Source organism: Trichogramma pretiosum, unplaced genomic scaffold, assembly GCF_000599845.2.
Source record: "Trichogramma pretiosum strain Unisexual culture from Peru unplaced genomic scaffold, Tpre_2.0 scaffold43, whole genome shotgun sequence".
NCBI lineage: Eukaryota > Metazoa > Arthropoda > Insecta > Hymenoptera > Trichogrammatidae > Trichogramma > Trichogramma pretiosum.
In genome coordinates, this window is record NW_019640864.1 from 1,149,563 (window position 1) to 1,169,862 (window position 20,300).

A 20,300-nucleotide genomic window follows, 5' to 3' on the forward strand; every position below is an offset into this window, starting at 1 on the left:
CTAGCTATATGTATATAATACAACGAGCGTGACACGCACGAGACACATGAATCGGGAACTGCAGCAGTCTGTATGTGTGTATGCATCCTTTATAAAGCGACCCCAAGCTAGGCTGTGTACGCAGCGTTGCCCTCCTGTCTCGTGACGTATATGTGCGTATACCCGGTAACACGTGTTGAAAATCCATCATCCATCTTTCTTTTACGCAATATGTACAATATACGCGCGAGTGATCAAATGGCCCTATCACGCCTACTCGAATCCTTTCTTCCGAGACTTCCTTCGGCCTTTATGTATCTGTGCGTGTATACATACGAATGTACGAATTTTAACCGACTCCCACGTTGTCAACCAGTCATTAAATATATCATAAGTTTGCGTGTACTGCTGCTGCCTTATAGTAAGTGCGATGCAAAAGTCACCGCCTTGTGCCACTGTGCGCGCGATCGCCACGCGACTTCCGCTTTATATTATGGTTACGGGTAACAGCCAACAGCAGGGCACCTTTTATATATCGTGTACCCAGCACATACGAGAAAGATGAATGAATATTGTGTATTCCTCGTAATACAAAGCACAGAACGAGAGGACTGATTGATTTTTTTTCTACTTCTTCTTCATATAGACAAGCCTAATAGCTTGTAAGATCGCATTTGTAAGCGGCAGCTCTCGATGCTGATATATTTAACTCGAGCGCGCCTCGATCTCCGCCGGCCGTCGGAGCGTCGAAAAATGTTTAACAACGTGCTCGTAATGTAAGACTCGTATACACGTATAGTTTAAGAGCTTTAGAGACTCGAAGATCATGCAGAGATTTATGAATTATACATATATGATGTGTTGTGGGTTGAATGAATTACATTTTGAACTTTATGGTTTGAAATATGATTAGTATTCATTAATAAATCTAATTCGGATATTCCAATATTCTATGGCGATATTTCAAAATGAAACATTACGAAGCATTGTATATTCACTCTGGTATGTACTTAGGAATCTGATTCATTAAAAACCTCAGTACATGAAAAAATTGTAATATTTTACAGAAGATATGATACGAAACTATCTTCACACCAAATCGAATTGACCAGAACAAATTCAAGATTCAAAATAGCTAAAACAATTTATTTAAAAAATATTCTTTCGGTTACTGATACACCTGGAAGACGTGTTAAATACTAAAGTCTCCATACTTATTAACATAAATAATAATACTATTAAAATAAATAAATATAAATACATATAATAATGACTTCGTGTAAATTAATGGGCTGTCACTATTGCTGTTTTTATTGATTTTGAATCTTCTCTGAAAGGTCATTTAAAAAATGTACTCATGTCCTAGTTGCACAAAATGGATCATTCTTCAATGTAAAAAAACATTTATAGATTACAATGAGATTTTATCAGTATTAAACTTCGATATGATCTTTTTATACCTCATTTGATACTTCAAGTTTACAAGTATTTCATTAATTTATGACCATTGATAGCAGATAATGCATCAGGAAACATATTTTGACTTGTTAAACAACACATTTTCTAATATAATTATCATTCTTATCGTTATCTAATAATTACGTTTGTGTTACGACTGCAACAATGTTAAAGTGCCAAAACAGTCTTATGAAGCAATAAATTTATCTGCAACTAAATAGTAATACAGTTTTACATGTAACTTGTTTATTTTTCAATAAATTTATTACTTTGGAAAATTTATCTGTCTAGACACAGAATATTATGAGCTATAGTTTTGATATGCATAAATTTTCTACGCTTGAATGAACGATTGCAAAAAATACGTTATACTCATAATTAGCATAGAGCGTATAGTGTTTCGATCTGAAACGAGGACTTTCAGCCTCTTGATTTTTTAGGATTAATTGAAAAAAAAGTATATTAATATTTCTCCTATTTCTCCATACGATTAATGACAAATTTCCATTAAAGTAAAACATTATAAATAGACCTCTAAAAATAAATAAAATCTCGCTGTGTCATCTTCAGCCAAGCGCTCTTACGAAGTACCGCAAAATCTTGTGGAAACATTATTCATATGAAAAAATTCAACTATTTGCAGAATAGAAAGAAAAGGAGGAACGATATAGCGCATAGAGGGCGAGATTTATATCTTTTAAATACAAACGAGGCAAACTCTCCCAGAAGAGCAACAGTAGTCCACTTGTACACACAAGTTCACTTACATCCTTACTTACACCCTCGAACAAACACCCTACAAACTCGGGCTATACGCATCATCTGAAAATCCTCACTCCCTTCCATTTTACTTCTTCTCTGTGTGCTGCTGCCGCCGGGCGCGCACCACCACCACCAGCACGAATTCATCCCTCTCGCGTGTATACGGGATATGCCGCTCTCTGTCTCGCTTCCTCGTGCGTAACTCCGTACCTAGCGTAGCATACACGCGCGAATATACGTATACACACGGAAAGAAATAAAGAGTATGGTAGTGGGTAGTCACCGGGTCGGGCTCCGCCCAGTCGAGTACCTCTCGCCTCGAGCCAATGGCGCCCGACTTCTCCGCCTAGTCTCGGCTGCCATTGGTCGCAGCTTCTCGGCCGGCCGTGGGGTGGGGGGCGTCGCGAGCCTCCAGTTGCGGCGTTTCGCCGCCAGAGGGTTCGCGCGTACAGTCTCTCGCCAGAAGAAGAGAACGAGACAGAAAACCCGCTATATGCTACACGGGCAAAACACGAGCTGCCGCCTGCAGTCAGCAGCAGCAGCAGCGGCGGCGTTGGCGGCAGCGGCGGTGCGGCGGTGGCGACGACGACGACGAGAACGGCGCGCTGTGTGTTTTGCAGACAGTTCGCGCTAGTGTTAGTGTAAAAGCGAGTCAGTCGCAGACTGGAGCGCAGCCCTGTACCGCGTGCGGCCGCTGCTCCGGTTCCCACCGACGTTTCGCATTCCGCTTCGTCCGATATTTTGTTTATAATACGTCGATCTCGCGTCGTTGCGTTGATTTTTCTTTTATTTTCTGGGCTCGTGTTGGACGACGATCCACCAGAATAGTCGAGTGTATCGAAAGGATAAGCCGTAGAGACTGTAATATCATGAGGCATCGCAAAAAAACGAACAGCTAGAGGAGCTTTTGTTTCGAAAGAGAGAGCCTCCCCGTGTGTTGTTGTTGTTGTTTTGTTTTTTATTTTCTGTTGTTGTTTTGTTGCATGCAGATATGAGTGACTCGACGGTGTACCACAGAGTAGTGTTTTTGTTAACGTAGCACGACGAATGATATTGCAACGAGAGATAGTGCGGACACTAGTGTGGCGTGTGAATTAGTAGTAGTTCCGAAACACTGCGTTTATATGCGCAAAAGTACAAGAAGTCTATACACGGCTCTCGCGAGTGCTGCAAAAATAAGGAGAGAAGAGAACAGAAAGAAGAAGAAAAAAAAGGCCGCGGCAGCAGCAGCGGACGGCACACGCATAAGCTTCGTAAAAACGAGAAGAGGAGGCTTAAAAGAGGGATATGTCAGCATACGCGCAGTTCGGCTACTATCCGACGGCTTCGCAGGTAAGCTCTCGTTGCTGCTCGAAAGGCTGCATATAGGCGTGCATACGCTCACCCACCCACGCACGCACACATCAACGCACACGTACACACACAGAACGGTGCACACGTACAGCGGCCGGGACTCGCGTATGCAGATGGGGTTTCTTTCGTCCGATCGATTTTCGTGGAGTAGACGTTATCGCGCGCACCCTGCGAGTGACTGAAACAGAGAGAGCTTCGCCATCTAAACTTGTGTGTGCTTTTCATTTCTATACGCGTGCGGTCTTTTTTTCGAATTTTTAATTGCACCGTTCGTGCAGTGTGTGTATGCATTGTGTGTAGAAAGAGAGAGAGAGAGAGAGAGAGACTCGACTGCTGGTGCTGCTACTACGTGCGTGTATAACGAGCACGTGCGAATTCTTTTGTGTACTGCTGCTCCATACGAGAGCTATAAATAAAAACGAGCAATTAGATTCAGTGACTCTTTTTTTTCACTCGCTCTCTATCTCACCATATCTTTTTCTCTCTCTCTCTCGAGTGTTTATTCGTGTAATCGTTCATCAATGGATATATCGATTAAGTAATTACACTGATTAATGCATTAAATATAGTTATGTGTGTTTGCTCGCCCAATAACCGGAGCTATCAAATGAAATTTGCACCACTACCACCGGCACGATACTGAAGCCCGGCAACGTAAATTTGCCGAGGCATTAAAATCCGAGCTTGTGCAAACGTTTGCTTTCTGCTGCTGCTGCTGCTGCTCACGGCTAATGATTCGTTTAGCGCGTTTTCCCGACGCGATAATAAGCTCGATAAACATATTATATCCAGCGGAACGAGACGGGAAGACAGAGAGAGAGAAGCGTCGAAGATGAAAACTAGACGTATTTCCAAACCTGTTGCCCGATATAGCTTCGTGGTTCTTCTTTTTTATGTGTTTGCGAGGTGCTGCTTCTTTTTATTTGACATTTCGGTTTTAATGGCGTGTTTGCACTATTACACTTTTGCCTAAGGTAAATTCGTCTGAAATGTGGGTGAATAGGCCTGCATTCTTCGTTTGCGTTTGCTTTGTTACATCAACAACAAAAATTTCATCGATGATCTCTGATAAGAGAAATATTTATTTAAACTTGATAATAAAAAGACGCCAAGAGCTAATCTATGTACGAAAAAAAAAATGAGAACAATAATCATGAAGGAGCTTTTAAAGAAAGAAGATCGTCGATTTCTTGGTAATCGTTTTGGCGAATTTTTTTCAACAGCCGAGTGGAAAAATTCGAGCTTAGAACTGCTTGACGGTGTGCAACGCCCGCAATATTATTATATCATACACGTGAACCGGTGGAATGATAAATTGATTTCGTAACGACCCCCGCAATAGAGTGAGGCGCTGGCACGGGGTGATACATTTTTTTTTTATTAAAGGGTATTGACTTCGTTGCAGATTGTCTATTTAATGAAAAGAAGAATTTTTATGCATTCCATTGCACGTTGTGTTGACTAAAGTTACGTGTTGTGCAAAGACATTATTTTAAAATTCATTGAGAACTGCATTTTTTGTTATACAAATACTTAGTTAGAGCTTGCTTCAGTCGAATAAAAAGGGTGATACATATTTATACATATAAATATCGATTTAATTTCCTATGATCGTTTACTCATCGATAAAATGTTGTCAAATATATAGTAACCAGGTCGATTGTCAATGTTCGCCGATGTTCGGAACAAACACATATACGGACTAGAAGGGGACCGGTACTTCCTCAAATTTATCTCTCTATCTTAAGCTTAGATCGATATCACGACGCCTTCCAAGCCATGTGTAGTCACTATCTTTAAGAAAATAAAAAACAATATAGTAGAGAACAAAACTGATGAAGTTTTGGTTGCCGAAATCGTAGCTTTGTTCAATAACTCGGACGTAAAAGAAAAAAGGGCAAAACAAACATATTCGAGTGCTGTGTGTTTATTTTAGAGCGATCATATATAGATATACAATCGTGCGCAAATATAAAGAGAGAGCGAGTATAAAAGCGATCGCGAGAAAAAGACATTCATTAAGCGGGCCACGCGCGCGCGCACCTGTGCTTCGGTTCAGATGGCTCACGCAGTTAATCGTGCAGATTCTTCAACGCCTTATTCAACGTACCACAGCTTCTTATCATTATTACATTTGCGAGCGTGTACGTATCCGTGCGTTTCTAAAAAGGCATATTGTAAAGCGACGGCCGTCGCGCACGTCTCTGCTGTGTCGCGGCGTGTTACTAACGAGCCTAGGCTCTCGATGTGTAACGATTATAATGCATTGCCTACATGTATTCCACGGAGGAATATGGCATCGCGCCTATAGCCGAGTAAGCCGATACGAAAAGAGGAGCTACGTTGCCGAGAGCTTATAACTCAGCGCTCGATATATATGCGTAGCGGCGGCGGCGGTCTGTGCATCATTTGAGTGTGCATGTGTGCGAATATTCCGCTCGACGCGTCAGAGAGATGGCCTCCTATTGATATTGCAAAAATTTCACACTTCTGATCCCTGAAAGATAGTTTGTGGTGATCCGATCAGGCGAGAAATCAGCTACATACACACATACACACGGTCGAGCGATGCGTATTTGTTCATCCGTAAGCTTCCGGTCATTCTCCATTTCGATTATTCCACGCAAAAGAATAAATTCCGAAAGAACTTTATCACTTCTATAAGCAGAGATGAGAGAAAAAAAATTAATTTTATTCTCGTTCATCCCTACCTTTTATTTTTTTTCCTGTCGACAATTAAAAAAAATATATATATAAAAAATTAGTGGTGTGCTATAGGAGCCCCGTTGTAAATCTATGTACATCGTGCGTGCCAAAATAAATAATATATAACTTCTATAATGAGATTAACCATAATGGTGGAGGCCGTGGCGTAATTAATGGCGAATTATTAATCGGAATCGCGTGCGTGTGTGCACGCTGCGCTCGTGCTAGAGGCAGCGACTTGGAAATACAGACATAGAAAGAGAGAGAAATTTAAAAGTCATTGCTTTATGCTTTTTTAAACGCGCGCGCCGAACGCCGGAGATATTCGCATAGAGCAACGAGAATACTAACAATTAATATAAATTGCTTCTCATAAAAATCAACACCTCTCTCTCTCTCTCTCAAACATTATTACTATTTAACTATCCGCTAAACGTCTAGTTTTAATTATACTCCGGCGTTTTCACAAATACACGAAGCTTAATGAGCTCTGTAACAGTGTGCGCGTATATAATAAATAAAATATACGGCACGATTATTGCGGGTGTTGATACGCGGCGCGATCGTCGAAACGGTCGTAATAATAACGCATCGTGCACGCACCCACGCGCACATAGGTGCCATATATTATGATATATGCACTTGATATGATACCGATTGAATAATGCTGCGAGTTTATACGCGTTAGACTCACTAAATAGAAACGGGAACGAATGAGAATCGTCGTGTGCGTATAAATCGTGTACGGCTAATTTTTCGCGCTCGAGCTGCAGTTTGGAAATTATTAGCTGTAAATTAGATTGCGGTGCGCGCGAGAAAGTATTTGTATACTCGCGCATACCGAGGACGATGGCACACGCGTGCTGCGTATATTACGGTTTATCAATGTCATTGGATTTTATTGAGGAGCTACCGCGCCGATCGCCAGCTACTAGTAGTCGTAGGTACAGTCGTAGTCGTAGTAGCTATAAGCACTGGAGAGGAGATGATAAAATGTTGCATCGACATCGTGTTTTTCCACTTGTAAAGCGAGTATGTTTACATATTATAGCAAACGATCCGACGAGCAGGTAAAGAGCGTCGGGGATTAGATATACACACTCACACGTGAACGCGCGCGTGTCTTATTTTATTTATATATGTGTAACGCATGCATATGCATATACATATACTGCATATGCATATACTGTGTGTGTACGGTGCACATTCGCGAACGTCTACGATTTTTTGCCCCAAAGGCTCGATTGTGGCTCGCTCGAGCTATACGAGCTGAATATCATGCATAAGTATTAGCTGCTACACACACCGTCGCTTAGAGATCGGAATAAGGTTTTATAATTAAAAGGTATTAAATCTTCATTGTGTTTATGTGTGTGTGCCTTGGCTTAGAAGCGACTGATGGTCGTGTTTCACAACGTTTTTAAAAGCCAACACACAATGGCGCACTGCGCAGGACGTATTATAAAAAATCCACCTCGTCGGATTAAAAAATCGTCTACACACAGACACACATACATGTGCGTGCATTATACTCATAGATTTATAAAACACATGTAGGTACACGCAAGTGTCTACGTACAGTATTAATACAGCCTCTCGATTCTCTTATATTCTCAGCGACGATTCTTCGGTCCGATAAAGCCCGCGCTATACATACGAACCAGGGCTGCCGTATAGGTTTCGAGATTTTAGTTGACGACATTCGCCAATACCTATATAACCGAGTCTCTCTCTCTCTCTCTGCGAGTCTGTGTCGGTGTGTGTAGTCGAGTTGCGTAAGATATCGGAGCTATATGTGCTCCGTGTCTCTTTCTCTCTTGCTCTCTTGGGTGCTTGTTTGGCATGGCTTTTTAAAAAAGCATTCGTGTGACTAGTTTGCACAACGTTATTATGTGCTGTAAGACATATATCCCCCTTTAACGTGTACACACACACACACACACGCGCACATACACAGACGCAACACGCATACTATGTATTATACGCGCGCGCGCGCATGTGTCTCTTTAATGGACGAGTTAAATAATACAAGTTTTCGCGGTGTTAATACAACCGTATATACGCTAAAGATCGATATGTAATCTGATTTGTATGAATGTACGTATGTATGTATACGTATGTATATGTAGCTCTCTGCGAGCAACAGCGAAGAAAAAAGAGCAACGATCAACGCAGAGGGAGAGAACGCGAAGAGAAATAGCCGCGCTGATCTCTCTGCAAACGTCGTCGTGTGTAATGTATTAAAAGTTTGTTATAAGAGCAAGTGCGTACGATATATACACGTATTATTACTCGCGAGACACGACAGCTTACAAATTTTAAATTATATAAATAAATTTCACCTTTCGAAGCCGCGCTGAGATATGTGTGTATTTTATATACATACAACACACACTGCAGTCGGGTGCGCGAAAGAGGAAAAAAAATTAAACTTAATCGCATAAGCTTCGGGGGTTTTAATCCGATGCTTTTCGCGCGATCCGAGTCCGAGAGCGAGCTGGGCAGCCGCAGACAGAAACAGTCAGAGAAACGCCAATCGATCAGCTGTTTTTCTTTGCACTTCTTTTTTTGCCCTCCGCATCTTTCGTCGAGTGCATAAATTTGCTCTTGTATAATAAAGTACCACACGCAGTCGTATGCTTATACCGACACAGGTAGACTCGTGAGTGGCGCGAGGAAGAAGAAAAATGGAAAATTTGTGAGCCCGAAATCGAGGTGTTCTCGTGCGTCGAGGACAAAAACACACATACATAGCGCACTTGCTCGTTTCTGTACGGTATGTCTCGGAGGGCTGCGCTTGCGCAGATCGCTGCGCCAAGTGGGGACTGGGCTGCACACCTAGAGCACACACTTTTTGATCTGCTATACACATATACAATGTGCAACTACAATGTATGTATCGTATAGAGTAGAGCTCTTGGAGAGTCTCGTCACCGGGGAAGTCGTATCGGTGCTCTCCATGCATACAGGTCGCATATACACGCATATAATAACGCATAAAAAATCAGACGTATACACACAAACAGGCACACAAGAAACTCCGACACATGTATATACGCGGAAACTTTTGCGTGTAGAAAAAAGTTTTTCGCGCGCTCTTGCTCGCGGATTTAATTTTTCGAGATAAAAAAAGTTTTTAGATCCATTTTTTTCCTTCTGCTAACTCTTGCTGCTGCTTCGCTGTTGGGCTCTCGAATAAACACCGCCTGCTAACTTGTTCTTCAAAGTATGCGTTTATACGCGCAGGACACACGCGCACAAGTGTATGCGCGTACGGGCAAAAAGTGAAAATATTATAACGACGAAAGGTACGAGAGTCGTCGGCAGCTCGAGGCAGGAAGAAAAAGAAAAAGACGAAGAGGAGAAGGAGGTGGAGGAGGAGGAGGACGTGTGTATGCCGGAGAAGACACGGGTAAAGAGTCGTGCATCGACGACTGCCAGAGCCCGCGTACACGCACACACTCACACACACACACACACATGCACAGCGAACAGAATATCCGTAGCGAGAGAGACCTTCGTCGTCGCGTCGGATTTCAATTTGTTATTAGCCTTCGTAGTTGGCTTGGGCTGCTTTTGCGCTTATAGATCGTCGCACGTCGCGCGCAGCTTTTATCGTCACCTCTACCTATATACATACTCCACACAGACACACGCACACACATTCACGAACGTATGCGCGTAGAAAAACCGCATGCATACTATATTAGCGCTACCGTGTGTTGCATCCGTCCTTTGCCGCGCTCTAATTCGTGACTTTGTTTTTTTCATTTTGCCAGTAGTGTGCGTTTTTAGTGTGTGAACTCTCGCACGTATCGTGTGTGCATCACGCGCTCGTCGGAGTAATGACGATCCGAGGCCCCGCCGTCGGAGTGCAGTAGGAATCGTTAGTTTTTAATGCTAATACAATAGCTTTTGAGTGATAGTTGAAGAAAAAACCACTTATGATAAAAGTCGCAATAGCTCCAAACGACTATGGAAAGCAATGACAATTTTCAGGTGTATTAGACACCGAACTCGCTTTGAGCGCAGACTGTGGCGCGCCGATCGTAAATACGCCAATCAATCAGTCAATCAATCAATCGCCGCCGCCGCCGCCGCGGAGAGTGTGGCAAATGATTTCGTGAAAATATCTAGCTGTATATAAATGCACTGTTATCCCTTCCTTTCTCCCTCTCCGCGCGTGTCATTCTATCAACGACACGCTCGCTTAACAACCGACCAAACAACAACAACGAGCCGATAAATAAATCTGAAAAGTGAAGGAAAAAAAACAATCTCTGCGCGCACAGAGAGATTGACTTATAGCCCACGCGCGCGAGGCGTCAATTCGTTTTCTGCCGCGCGTCGATATATTTTATACATATGGTATACGGGGCTGAGAGACAAATGAATATATATTCGCGCACTTTCGCATTTATATATATAGGAGATCAATCAAGCGCCAGGTATGGGCGCGCACGCGGGGTTTAAACTGAGTTGTCCAAGTCGAGACTTTCCAAGACGAATGAACCGGCGCGCGACTGCACTGCTCTGGCTGACACATCCCAAGTCCGCAAGTATATTATTCGTCAAAAAGGACAGGGCCATTATTAATACGAGTTGCGATTCCATCGGCGCGGCTTGTTTCGCGGCTTTATAAATACATTGTATATTTGTATGCACGTCTTGACAAATTGACGCGAATGATATAACGTCACCGTTGCGAATAAAGACGAATATGTATTCGTGACAAATATATGTGAGTAAACTGCGCTCGTGCCCAGAGTATTTTCATTGCGATCGAATTTACGTGAGAAAATGAAATTGATTACAATCTCGTTCGTGAACTGCTATCGTCGATGCAGCTGGATACGTATCGACAGCTTTACGGAGTAAAAGTTGTGCTTCTGCATATTATTATGCTATACGATATACGAACACGCGCTCACATGGCTTATCTCTTAACGGGCATGTAAGTTCCGATTTTCCGACTTCTCTTTCTCTGTGCACGATATGGAGTCCTCAGTGTGCGCCGCGGCTAAATGAGTTGTAGGCTAAAATCACCTTGTCAAGTGTATACTTTTCCAAGCGCATATACGTACATAATGCGCTTTTAATCATAATGTTTACTTTGATAGTCTCGTTCGCGGCGGAGTTTCTTAACGTTATTATTAATATATATATACTCGCGGAACTCTAAGTGATGGAAATAAAAAATAATAATTTTCCGTGCCGCGCGTCTCTGTATAAGTATGGCCTTTTTATAAGAGAAGGGTTGAAATCATTCATAGCGTGTTTATAGTCGAAGTCGGAATTTACAACGTGTCTCGACGATAAAATCGTTCCTTAACACACATGTATAAATAAGAAAAAACGGCATAGAAGCACACACACGCGCGCGTTCGAGAAATTTCACGTTTAACAAAAATTTGAATACGAAATTTCAACGTTAATTTTTCCTCGCTCGAGGCTGCACAGGCTGACGTTCGCGATCGCGCGCGCAAGCCAGAAAACTGCCAATCCGCACGCGAAATAATGCTTAATTTAATATTTCACCGCCGGCGCGCGCGCGCGCGCGAGTACGTATACACACACACGTATATACCGACTACTCTACTTGCTTTGCGTTTACAATGTCGTTAATATTATCTTTTATGACACATTTTAAAATACATTATACGTATCGGCGTAGGAAATAAAATATCTTGTTCGCCTTCCTTTTTTTCTCCAACGCAGTTGTGTACTTTTTGCGATTCGCAAGGATATACGTACACGCGCCACCATACACACACACGCACGCATACACAGAGAGCGCAGCGCATTTTTGAAAGTTCGATTTTCGAGCTCTCTCGCGCTCTCGAGCAAGAGAGAGAAAGAGAACCAGTTTGCGCGGTCATATTTTTTTCCATGCATATTCAAGTTCGCGAGCGAGAGAAAACCAAGCCCTTCTTTTTTATTTTTTTTTTTTATTTCGAATATAGCAATCGCATGAATTATTGATACCAAAGGTAAGCCCGTACATATATCACGAGCTAGCTGATAATACGGCGATAGCGGCGAGCTCGAGATATTGAAATTTCTAATTGGTATTTTGATGTACGGTGTGCAGCGATGGTTCTTCCTTCGAGCGAGTGTCTTATACCTGTCGCCGCACACATTTTGGGTATTTATATTCGCGCTCGATACGTCCTATTTAGTGCATTGTCAGCGCGCCGTAATATCGCCTTTTCGTTATTGTCTATTTACCGCAGCTCCGTCGGTCCTTTTTTTCCCTTTTTTTCGTTCGTTTCTTCGCTTCCTCAAATATATATATAAGTCGGAGAGCGTGGTAGCTAAGTTCGCGACCCGCCCCTCTTCTGTTCCTCAAGATCACGTTCGTGCGCGCTTGCCTGCCTGCCTCCTTCTTATTTCTCGCCCCGTGCCGCGCGAAAATACAGCCGTTTTAACGGGCTGTTTAACGTCTCTGAATAAATCGCAGCCTCTCAAGTTCTTTTTATTTTCCTCGTTTTATATACGAAATACGAGCTGTGTGTGTGTGCAGCGAGCAGTTTTATTGTGCTGCCGAGGAATTCTCGAATCGCGTACGCGCGCCCGAGCAATTGGCAGCGCTTACATCCACTCGCTACTTTTTAATTATGGAATTAGAAATTCCCGTGTTTTTATGTCCGCGCGCGCGCACTCGTCGTCTAGTTTGTAAATCGACTTTTTTTTGTTGTAATGAAAGATTTAAATTCCATGTTAGATCGGTTAATGTTCGCGTACGTTTCGTATCGATTTATACTTCTTCTTTTTTTTTCAGCTATCAATTAGTATGTAAAATCAATGTACGATTCATTCGATATGTATCGAGTTCGACTCTGTTTGTGCAAATGTACTCGATCTTCAACTTGAATCGCGTCGATCATTTTTCCAGTCGCGATGGAAAAATTTATACATTTTTTACCGATGCTATACGTGCGTAATTTTTAATATAGCTTCTTTACTGGTGCGCACATAGAAACGGCGACTCTTGTGGAATTTAGTGAGAACATTTTTACTCGTGCGAGAGGCAAAGTTAAACCCAAGCGAAGCTATTGTTTACATATATCTAGGAACTCTATTCCGCACGCTCCAACGAACTTGCCTCGCAACGGTGGTCGGATTCGCGAAAAAAATGCCACCACCGCGTGGCGTGCCATGATCCTGCCGTGCATTTTTATTAGAGAGCTCCTCGGGGCTTGAAAGGTGAGAGTCGTCTAGAGATCATTTCTTCGAGCTGTGTGCGGGAAGATCAGCTGCGTGGCGTGGCACGAATGTCGATTCGATCGCGCAAATCTGTTACATATATTACAGTGTGTATACACGCGCATTAGTTCGCTGATCGGCTTGTGCTGTGGAAAATGCCTCTTGTCGTTTGTTCTCCATTTTCCTTCTACGTCGTGTATTTGCCGTTGGCGAGGCTGTGCCGAGTGGGTATAGGCGCTGCTAGGCTAATACTCATTACTCATTGTTTGTATTGTAATCGGAGCTCGTGCAAAATATCCACGTGCGCTCCTCCATGTGTACTTATGTATTTGTAATGCGCGCCTTATTCGTTCGTATTTTACATTCCCGCGCGCGCGTATTCATATATATTGTTCGCACTCTGGTCTTCGACGACGATGCGATTTTATACTTTGCTCCTTTTTGGTATATACTAGGCAGCTCCTGAATATATTCAGTTACTGCACATCGAAAGCGTGTGAAATCAATAGTTTTAGAGCGAATAGTGCGTAGTGTATACGAGAAAAAGGGGATTTAGAGAAGAAGCGAATGAGAGAAGTGGCAAAGACGACCCGTGCCTAAAAGATTCAGGATATTTTAGACTCGATCAAAGGTCATAGTCACAGTGCAGACACACATCGAGAAGGACATTGGCTATACCCGAGCGCGTGAAGATACAACTTCGTGCGAGGGCTTTATAATATGTAGACTATTCACGTTCCGACGGACCGACGTCTATATAGCGAAGAGTCTTGAGCCTCGGGATTTGTCGCGCATTCCGTCGTCCGATCATACGTGCATAATGATGTAGCTCGAGAGATTCGCGAAAAGTCGGTAGGAAAAACTCGACCGCAGTCGTCGTACATAAACAGCGACAAACCGTGTCGATGGAAATATTCATCGAGTTCTTTTTTTGTCGCGAAAAATTATCTCCTGAATTTTCTTTTCTGAGCCAAACATACACGCACACTACGTTTTATATAATACACACACACACACATATTCGAGGTGCATTGCACAAATGAACGAGTTGAGAAAGTTGCCGGGACAAAACCGCTCATGAATAAAGATCCTCTCTCTGTCTCTCTCTCTCTCTCTCTCTCTTACTCGCGTCGAGTGAATTAGAAAAGGGATAGTACAGCGGAGTGTTACGGCTCTACGACCCCTCTCAGCTGCCGCTGCTGCGGCTCACTCAGGACTTTTCTTCTGGCGTGTTGAAGCGTTTGTTTGTTTCACTCTCTTTCCTCTCTTCAAGTGGCAGACAGTATACTCCGCACTGTATATAGGTAGTCGGGCCGCGCGGAGGAACACAGCAGCAGTATATGAGAGAGAAGGAGAAAAAAAACTCAATTAAGCTCTTCAAAGGGTGTCGAGTCGGGCGGTCTAGAGAGAAAGAGAGCCATAAGCTTGGTCGAGTGCGCCGTTTCGTGACTTCTATCCACCTTTGATTGCGAGAAGTGTCTTACAACTATAGTATGTTTTATTCATTCGCGCAAATCTACTAGCCGTGCCAGCGCAGCGGCAAAAGACTTGATTGATATTATTACGTGCTGCTGGTGCTGGTGCGCTAGTCGTCCAAAAGGAGGATTTTCACACGATGCGCGTCCACCCACCATAACTCACATACAATCATAAACTACCCACGCGCGTGCATAAAAGCGACTCTTTCATCTGCGCGACGGACCACGGCCATCAAACGCGCAGACTAATTAATATCATCGTAAAATCGTTGCCTTCCGAGTGTGTGCGAGAGTCTCGAACTCACTCGAGGGCTGTGCTCGTGCCACAAACGATACAACGCAGACCGTCTCGGGATTTTTCTTTCACAGCAGCGAGCGGAGGGCGATTCGTCGTTGCGTCGAGTGGCCGGCCTCTCTTTCCTTTACTTTTTTTCTCCCCTATACCGCTCTGCACCATCATTGGTCTCTGACTATCTTATATGCTATGTAGGCTGCCTTCAATACTGCATGTAGTGCAGTACAAAGAGAAAGTGCATTAGCACACAGACATACACACGAGCGGGAGAGAAGTAGACGAAACAGATTCCGTCTAGTGGATGTGCAGCAATATACAGATATTCACGCGAGGTCGTCTTTAATTAACTTTAAAACGAAGTAAGATATCTCCGAGTCGCTATAGCGTGTGTGTCTGTGTGTATGCGCGCGTGCATGCCAAGAAGCAGAGATTGAGCGAGTCAAGCTCGTTTTTTTTCCTCTTAAACGAAGAAAGTATTGAAATTAATACGTTAGAGAGATGATGATCTGCGCAAACTTCACCGACATACATCGTGACTTCACAAACGCGATATTGTTACATGCTCTTTTTTTTTCTCTCGACTCTTTTACCATACGCTATCGGAAACTACGATACTTACTTCGCGGTGCGTGAAAATGAAAAACCACAGCTTTAGAAAGTTTTTTCTCCTGCTGTGCGGTCAAAACAGCAACAAAAAAAACGTCTACGCTTCTTCAACTTTTCCATCCCCTCGCATTCGCGAAATGTGCCGAGTGATGAAGAATAGCGTACAGTTGCAGCACTAAATGAGAAGAGAAATAAAATCGTCGAGTTGACGAAACGACCATTTCAGTTTTTCGAGGATTTTTATCGGTCTTTTAGCCGAGTGAAATATGTATTTCACGAGTGATATCTCGGCGACACTTGTGTAACTAGCTTGCGTGCAAGTTTTTTTGGAGAAGAAACAGAACAGAGCGCACTGGTATATGCAATTGAAGTACATGTTGAGCTCAGAGCGTGCCTACGCTTGTTAACACTGAAATTTACATCGTCCCTCGCTCGCAAGAGGGCTTGTTAAATTCGCGTGTATACATTCAAACTCTTTGACAATAAATACGATTCCATGAACATACTGACATCATTATTTTTGCTGTTGCATATAGCTACTGGTGAGCGCCGGCCAGCCAACGACGGCCACGTCCCCGGCCATGTCGTCGGCGGGTGCTCTCAGTCCCGGGGCGCTGTCGCCGGGCTCCTCGACGGCCACGACAGCCACGACGACCGGCGGCGGGAGCACCACGGCCGGAACCGGTGCCGCAGGCGGCACGAGCACACCGACGGCGGCGGCCGGGGCGACCGCCCCAGCGACCACGACGTCGACCGTTGGTGGTGGTGGCGGCGGCGGCTGCTGCGAGAATGGCCGGCCCATGATGACGGACCCGGTGACCGGACAGACGGTCTGTTCGTGCCAGTACGACAGCGCGGCGAGGCTGGCCCTCGGCGCTTATCCCAGACTGGGGCCCACTGCCAGTAGTTATAGCACGTATCCGACCCCGACTCCGACGAGCGCCGAGCAGGGTCCATATCCCAGCATCGGCATGGACAGTTCGGCTTTTTATTCGCCACTGGTGAGTGTCTCTATATTTGTATACACACGAATGTTTTTCTTTTTTTGGTGCATATTCAATTTCGTCTCGCGTCGCAATAAATCGCAATAATAAATTGATGATGCGCGTGTTCGTCAATAATTTTTATCATGTTTGCAAAACTTGATTTTAATGACCTTAATATGCAATGTAAATAAACGAGCGTGTGCCTGGGTTATCTTGCGACTGATTATAAAAACATCGGTCAACTTTTTAAAACGATATTTCAGAAAATTTGTTCGACAATTATTCAAATTATAATATTGTTACATGATTTAAAATAATTGACAAGTTTTAATTAGTTTCTCGTCCGATATGAGAATTGTTTTTCGTGATAACTTATGCAGAGAATGATGAACTGCATAAAATTATTAGCACTTCTAAAAAGATTAAATACTCATAATAAGTACGATATTTATTAGCAAGTATGATTTTATAGTTTAATGAGACATTATTATAGAAACTGGAAGCGAATTCTGTGATGAGTCTTATTGAAAAACCATATTTTTATTAATTATGCATAGCTTGGTAGAGGCAAAGCTATATATTTAACATTGTCAGTATGAAGTTATTCATAAATTTTTTGTTCAAATAATTAAGAAATATATACACGGTCGTGACCGTCAGAAGAAGTAAAAAAAAAATTCACAAAATTTTCAAAAATCGACGTGGAGGCGCCGGGTATCGATCCCGGTACCTCTCGCATGCTAAGCGAGCGCTCTACCATCTGAGCTACGCCCCCTGATACCTGATGATCTCAAAGGGATATTAAATTTATAGGATTAATAACAAAAAGTATAATGATCGGACATTTTCGGATATAAAATGTTTATTGTTTATAACAGAACAAGACTTAAAAGTTACGAAGACGGTATAGAACAAATTTTACACTGAATGCATAAAAAATAAGTATTAGCCGTTGCGTTTACACTAAGTATAGCACTTGATTTTAATTGAGTTTTGGAATTATAAATAAATCGAAATTCTGAACAATTATCAAAAAAATCGAATGAATAAGGAAAGTAAGAAAAAAATCAGTATCTATAGCGCATTGACGCATTTGCAAAAATTCTCCATGTTTTCAAATATTCAGATTAAAATCTGTCTCGGACCCTTTTTTCGTGCAAATTATTATTGTTAATTGCAAAATTTGGAGGCGCCGGGTATCGATCCCGGTACCTCTCGCATGCTAAGCGAGCGCTCTACCATCTGAGCTACGCCCCCTGATATTTAATCATTAATTTGAGATAATGAGATTTTAAAAATTAAGAGAAAGTAGACTGGATCCCAATAAAACCTTAAGACCGAATTAAATAGAATGTTTTATGTTGATCAGTTGTCCAGCACTTAAAAAGCTTGAAGTATCAGAATCGTTACGTTCAGATTTTTTTTCAAATCAAAAATGTTGCTATCAAACTTTAAAATTAGAATTAAAAATTTTTTTTGATTAATATTCAACTATTCAAAAATGTATCTTGATTAATTCAACACCAGAATAAGCCTTCGAGTATCAATAGTACTTCGTAGAAGTATTTGTGTAGAACTAAAATGATATGTGAATGACTGTTTTGGAAAATACACTATGATAAACAATTAAAAATATATTTGTATGGACGTTATGCAATTCTTCAGCGGATGTCGCATCTTGTTTTCCATGTCCGATTACCACATAACACGAAAAAAGTATAATTATTGCATATTTAAAAGAGGTTAATTATTGGTCAAAAGTTGTCAATCACTGGTTCGAATACCTTATTTAAAAATTTTTTTTATTAGACCTTAAAAAATCTACATTTTTTACTAAAAAAAAATTATTGACACTTTTTAACAGTATTTAATTTGAATAAAACTCACAGGGAATTATCGGAAATATACGTTTGCATTCGAGAGTTCAAAAGGAGCCAGTTTCTTTAACTATTAAGTTTTGGTGACGAACGAAACCATAGTCAGTACCTACCAGGTTTATTCAAAGAGTCAGTTGGATAAAGTGTTTCAAAAAATGCTTCAGGTATTGGATCGTCAAAAAATTGTTTTTTTAGCAAAATACAATTCTTGTGGAGGCGCCGGGTATCGATCCCGGTACCTCTCGCATGCTAAGCGAGCGCTCTACCATCTGAGCTACGCCCCCTGTTACCTGTTAGGCGCAACTTGATCATGTTGGATCTGTAAGAGACCAGGGAAAGTTAAAGATTAAAAAGATTATCGCGAAACTCAAAAGAAGAGTTTCTGGAGGCGCCGGGTATCGATCCCGGTACCTCTCGCATGCTAAGCGAGCGCTCTACCATCTGAGCTACGCCCCCTGATGGTTCCTGGTAGTCTTAAACGAGATTCAAATATAGTTTGTTAATTTTAGGGGATAAAAATGTTTTATTTTATTTATAAAATGAAAAATCGTATTTTAAATTTCAAATTTCATCCGTACAAATTTAATCTCTCTAAAATACTTGCAAAAATTGAATCAATCTGTTTGATCTATTACCCTTTTTTCCAATCTCAACATCACTCTCAAAGACCGACTAACAATACGTCTTATATATTTAACCCAAATCCATTTGCAAAATTCTCCGTCGGCTCTCGATATACAGTTGTCTCGTCATTTCGAAAAATGCGGACATTATTCACTCGTGTTACTCCTGAGAATCTTCTTCTTCGCGCGAACATTATACGTATCTGCAGCATTCGCCCGAGTCTGATAATTTTTGTCGTGCGCTTCCTCGTATACGCATATAGGAACAACTCGCAGCATATGCAACGAGATAGGCGTGGTTCGAGGCGCATCGCTCCGTAGCATATACTACATGTATATAAATTCCCTCTTGTATTTTTAGAAAAGAGACACGCTGCTAAACGACTCGCGCGTGAAGGGAACATCACTTGTTGAGACATTAATTAGGCTTAGTGAACAATTAGTCGTTTATATAAACACGGCAACAAGGCGCGCGGGCGCACTCGGATATACAATACACTCGCGGCGTTACGCATTTATGTATGGAGGAAAAACAGGTTGAGAGTATAATGTAGGTGGTATTATTGCGTATACGCGTAGGCTTATTACGCACACAAAAGGATATTACACTAGCGATGTTTCTGAATTTTAAGATATAAATCATCTAAACTAACTCGTATTTACCTAAAAATGACAGATTATAATCATAGTGTGTCCACTGGCATCTGCGTTAATTTTTCGAGCCATAATTATGGGGTGACGTTTCCAAAAAACGACTCGATAAATTTAATTCCCCGTTCTCGAGCTCGTAAATATTCTCATCACCGCTGTTATACAGCCGAGGAGAAATAGAGCCTATAAAAGCCACAAGTAAATAAGCAGTATATATTCCACTTGATAGCGTAGCAATTGTTGTAAATCAAGCTCACCCGGAGAAGAGATGTGTGTGTGCGCACACAGCTTTTCTTCGCGCGACAGCTTTTCGCTCGGAC

The 20,300-nt window shown here is 42.2% G+C and overlaps 1 protein-coding gene and 4 non-coding genes across 5 annotated transcripts in view; 1 reads left to right on the forward strand and 4 right to left on the reverse strand.

The window, feature by feature from the left end:
- Positions 1 to 2,848: 2,848 nt before the first annotated feature.
- LOC106649595 (homeobox protein caupolican-like) overlaps positions 2,849 to 20,300 on the forward strand; it is a 49,831-nt gene continuing 32,379 nt past the window's right edge. Inside the window, exons 1-2 of the mRNA XM_014367064.2 lie at positions 2,849 to 3,531; positions 16,380 to 16,844. Coding sequence (XP_014222550.1) covers positions 3,487 to 3,531; positions 16,380 to 16,844 — 510 coding nt within the window. The 5' untranslated portion in view covers positions 2,849 to 3,486. The remainder of the gene's footprint in view (positions 3,532 to 16,379; positions 16,845 to 20,300) is intronic.
- On the reverse strand, positions 17,532 to 17,604 carry Trnaa-agc. Its single transcript has one exon. It is a non-coding gene; the product is annotated as a tRNA-Ala (tRNA).
- Trnaa-agc lies at positions 18,014 to 18,086 on the reverse strand. The gene has a single exon. It is a non-coding gene; the product is annotated as a tRNA-Ala (tRNA).
- Positions 18,918 to 18,990, reverse strand: Trnaa-agc. Its single transcript has one exon. It is a non-coding gene; the product is annotated as a tRNA-Ala (tRNA).
- On the reverse strand, positions 19,090 to 19,162 carry Trnaa-agc. The gene has a single exon. It is a non-coding gene; the product is annotated as a tRNA-Ala (tRNA).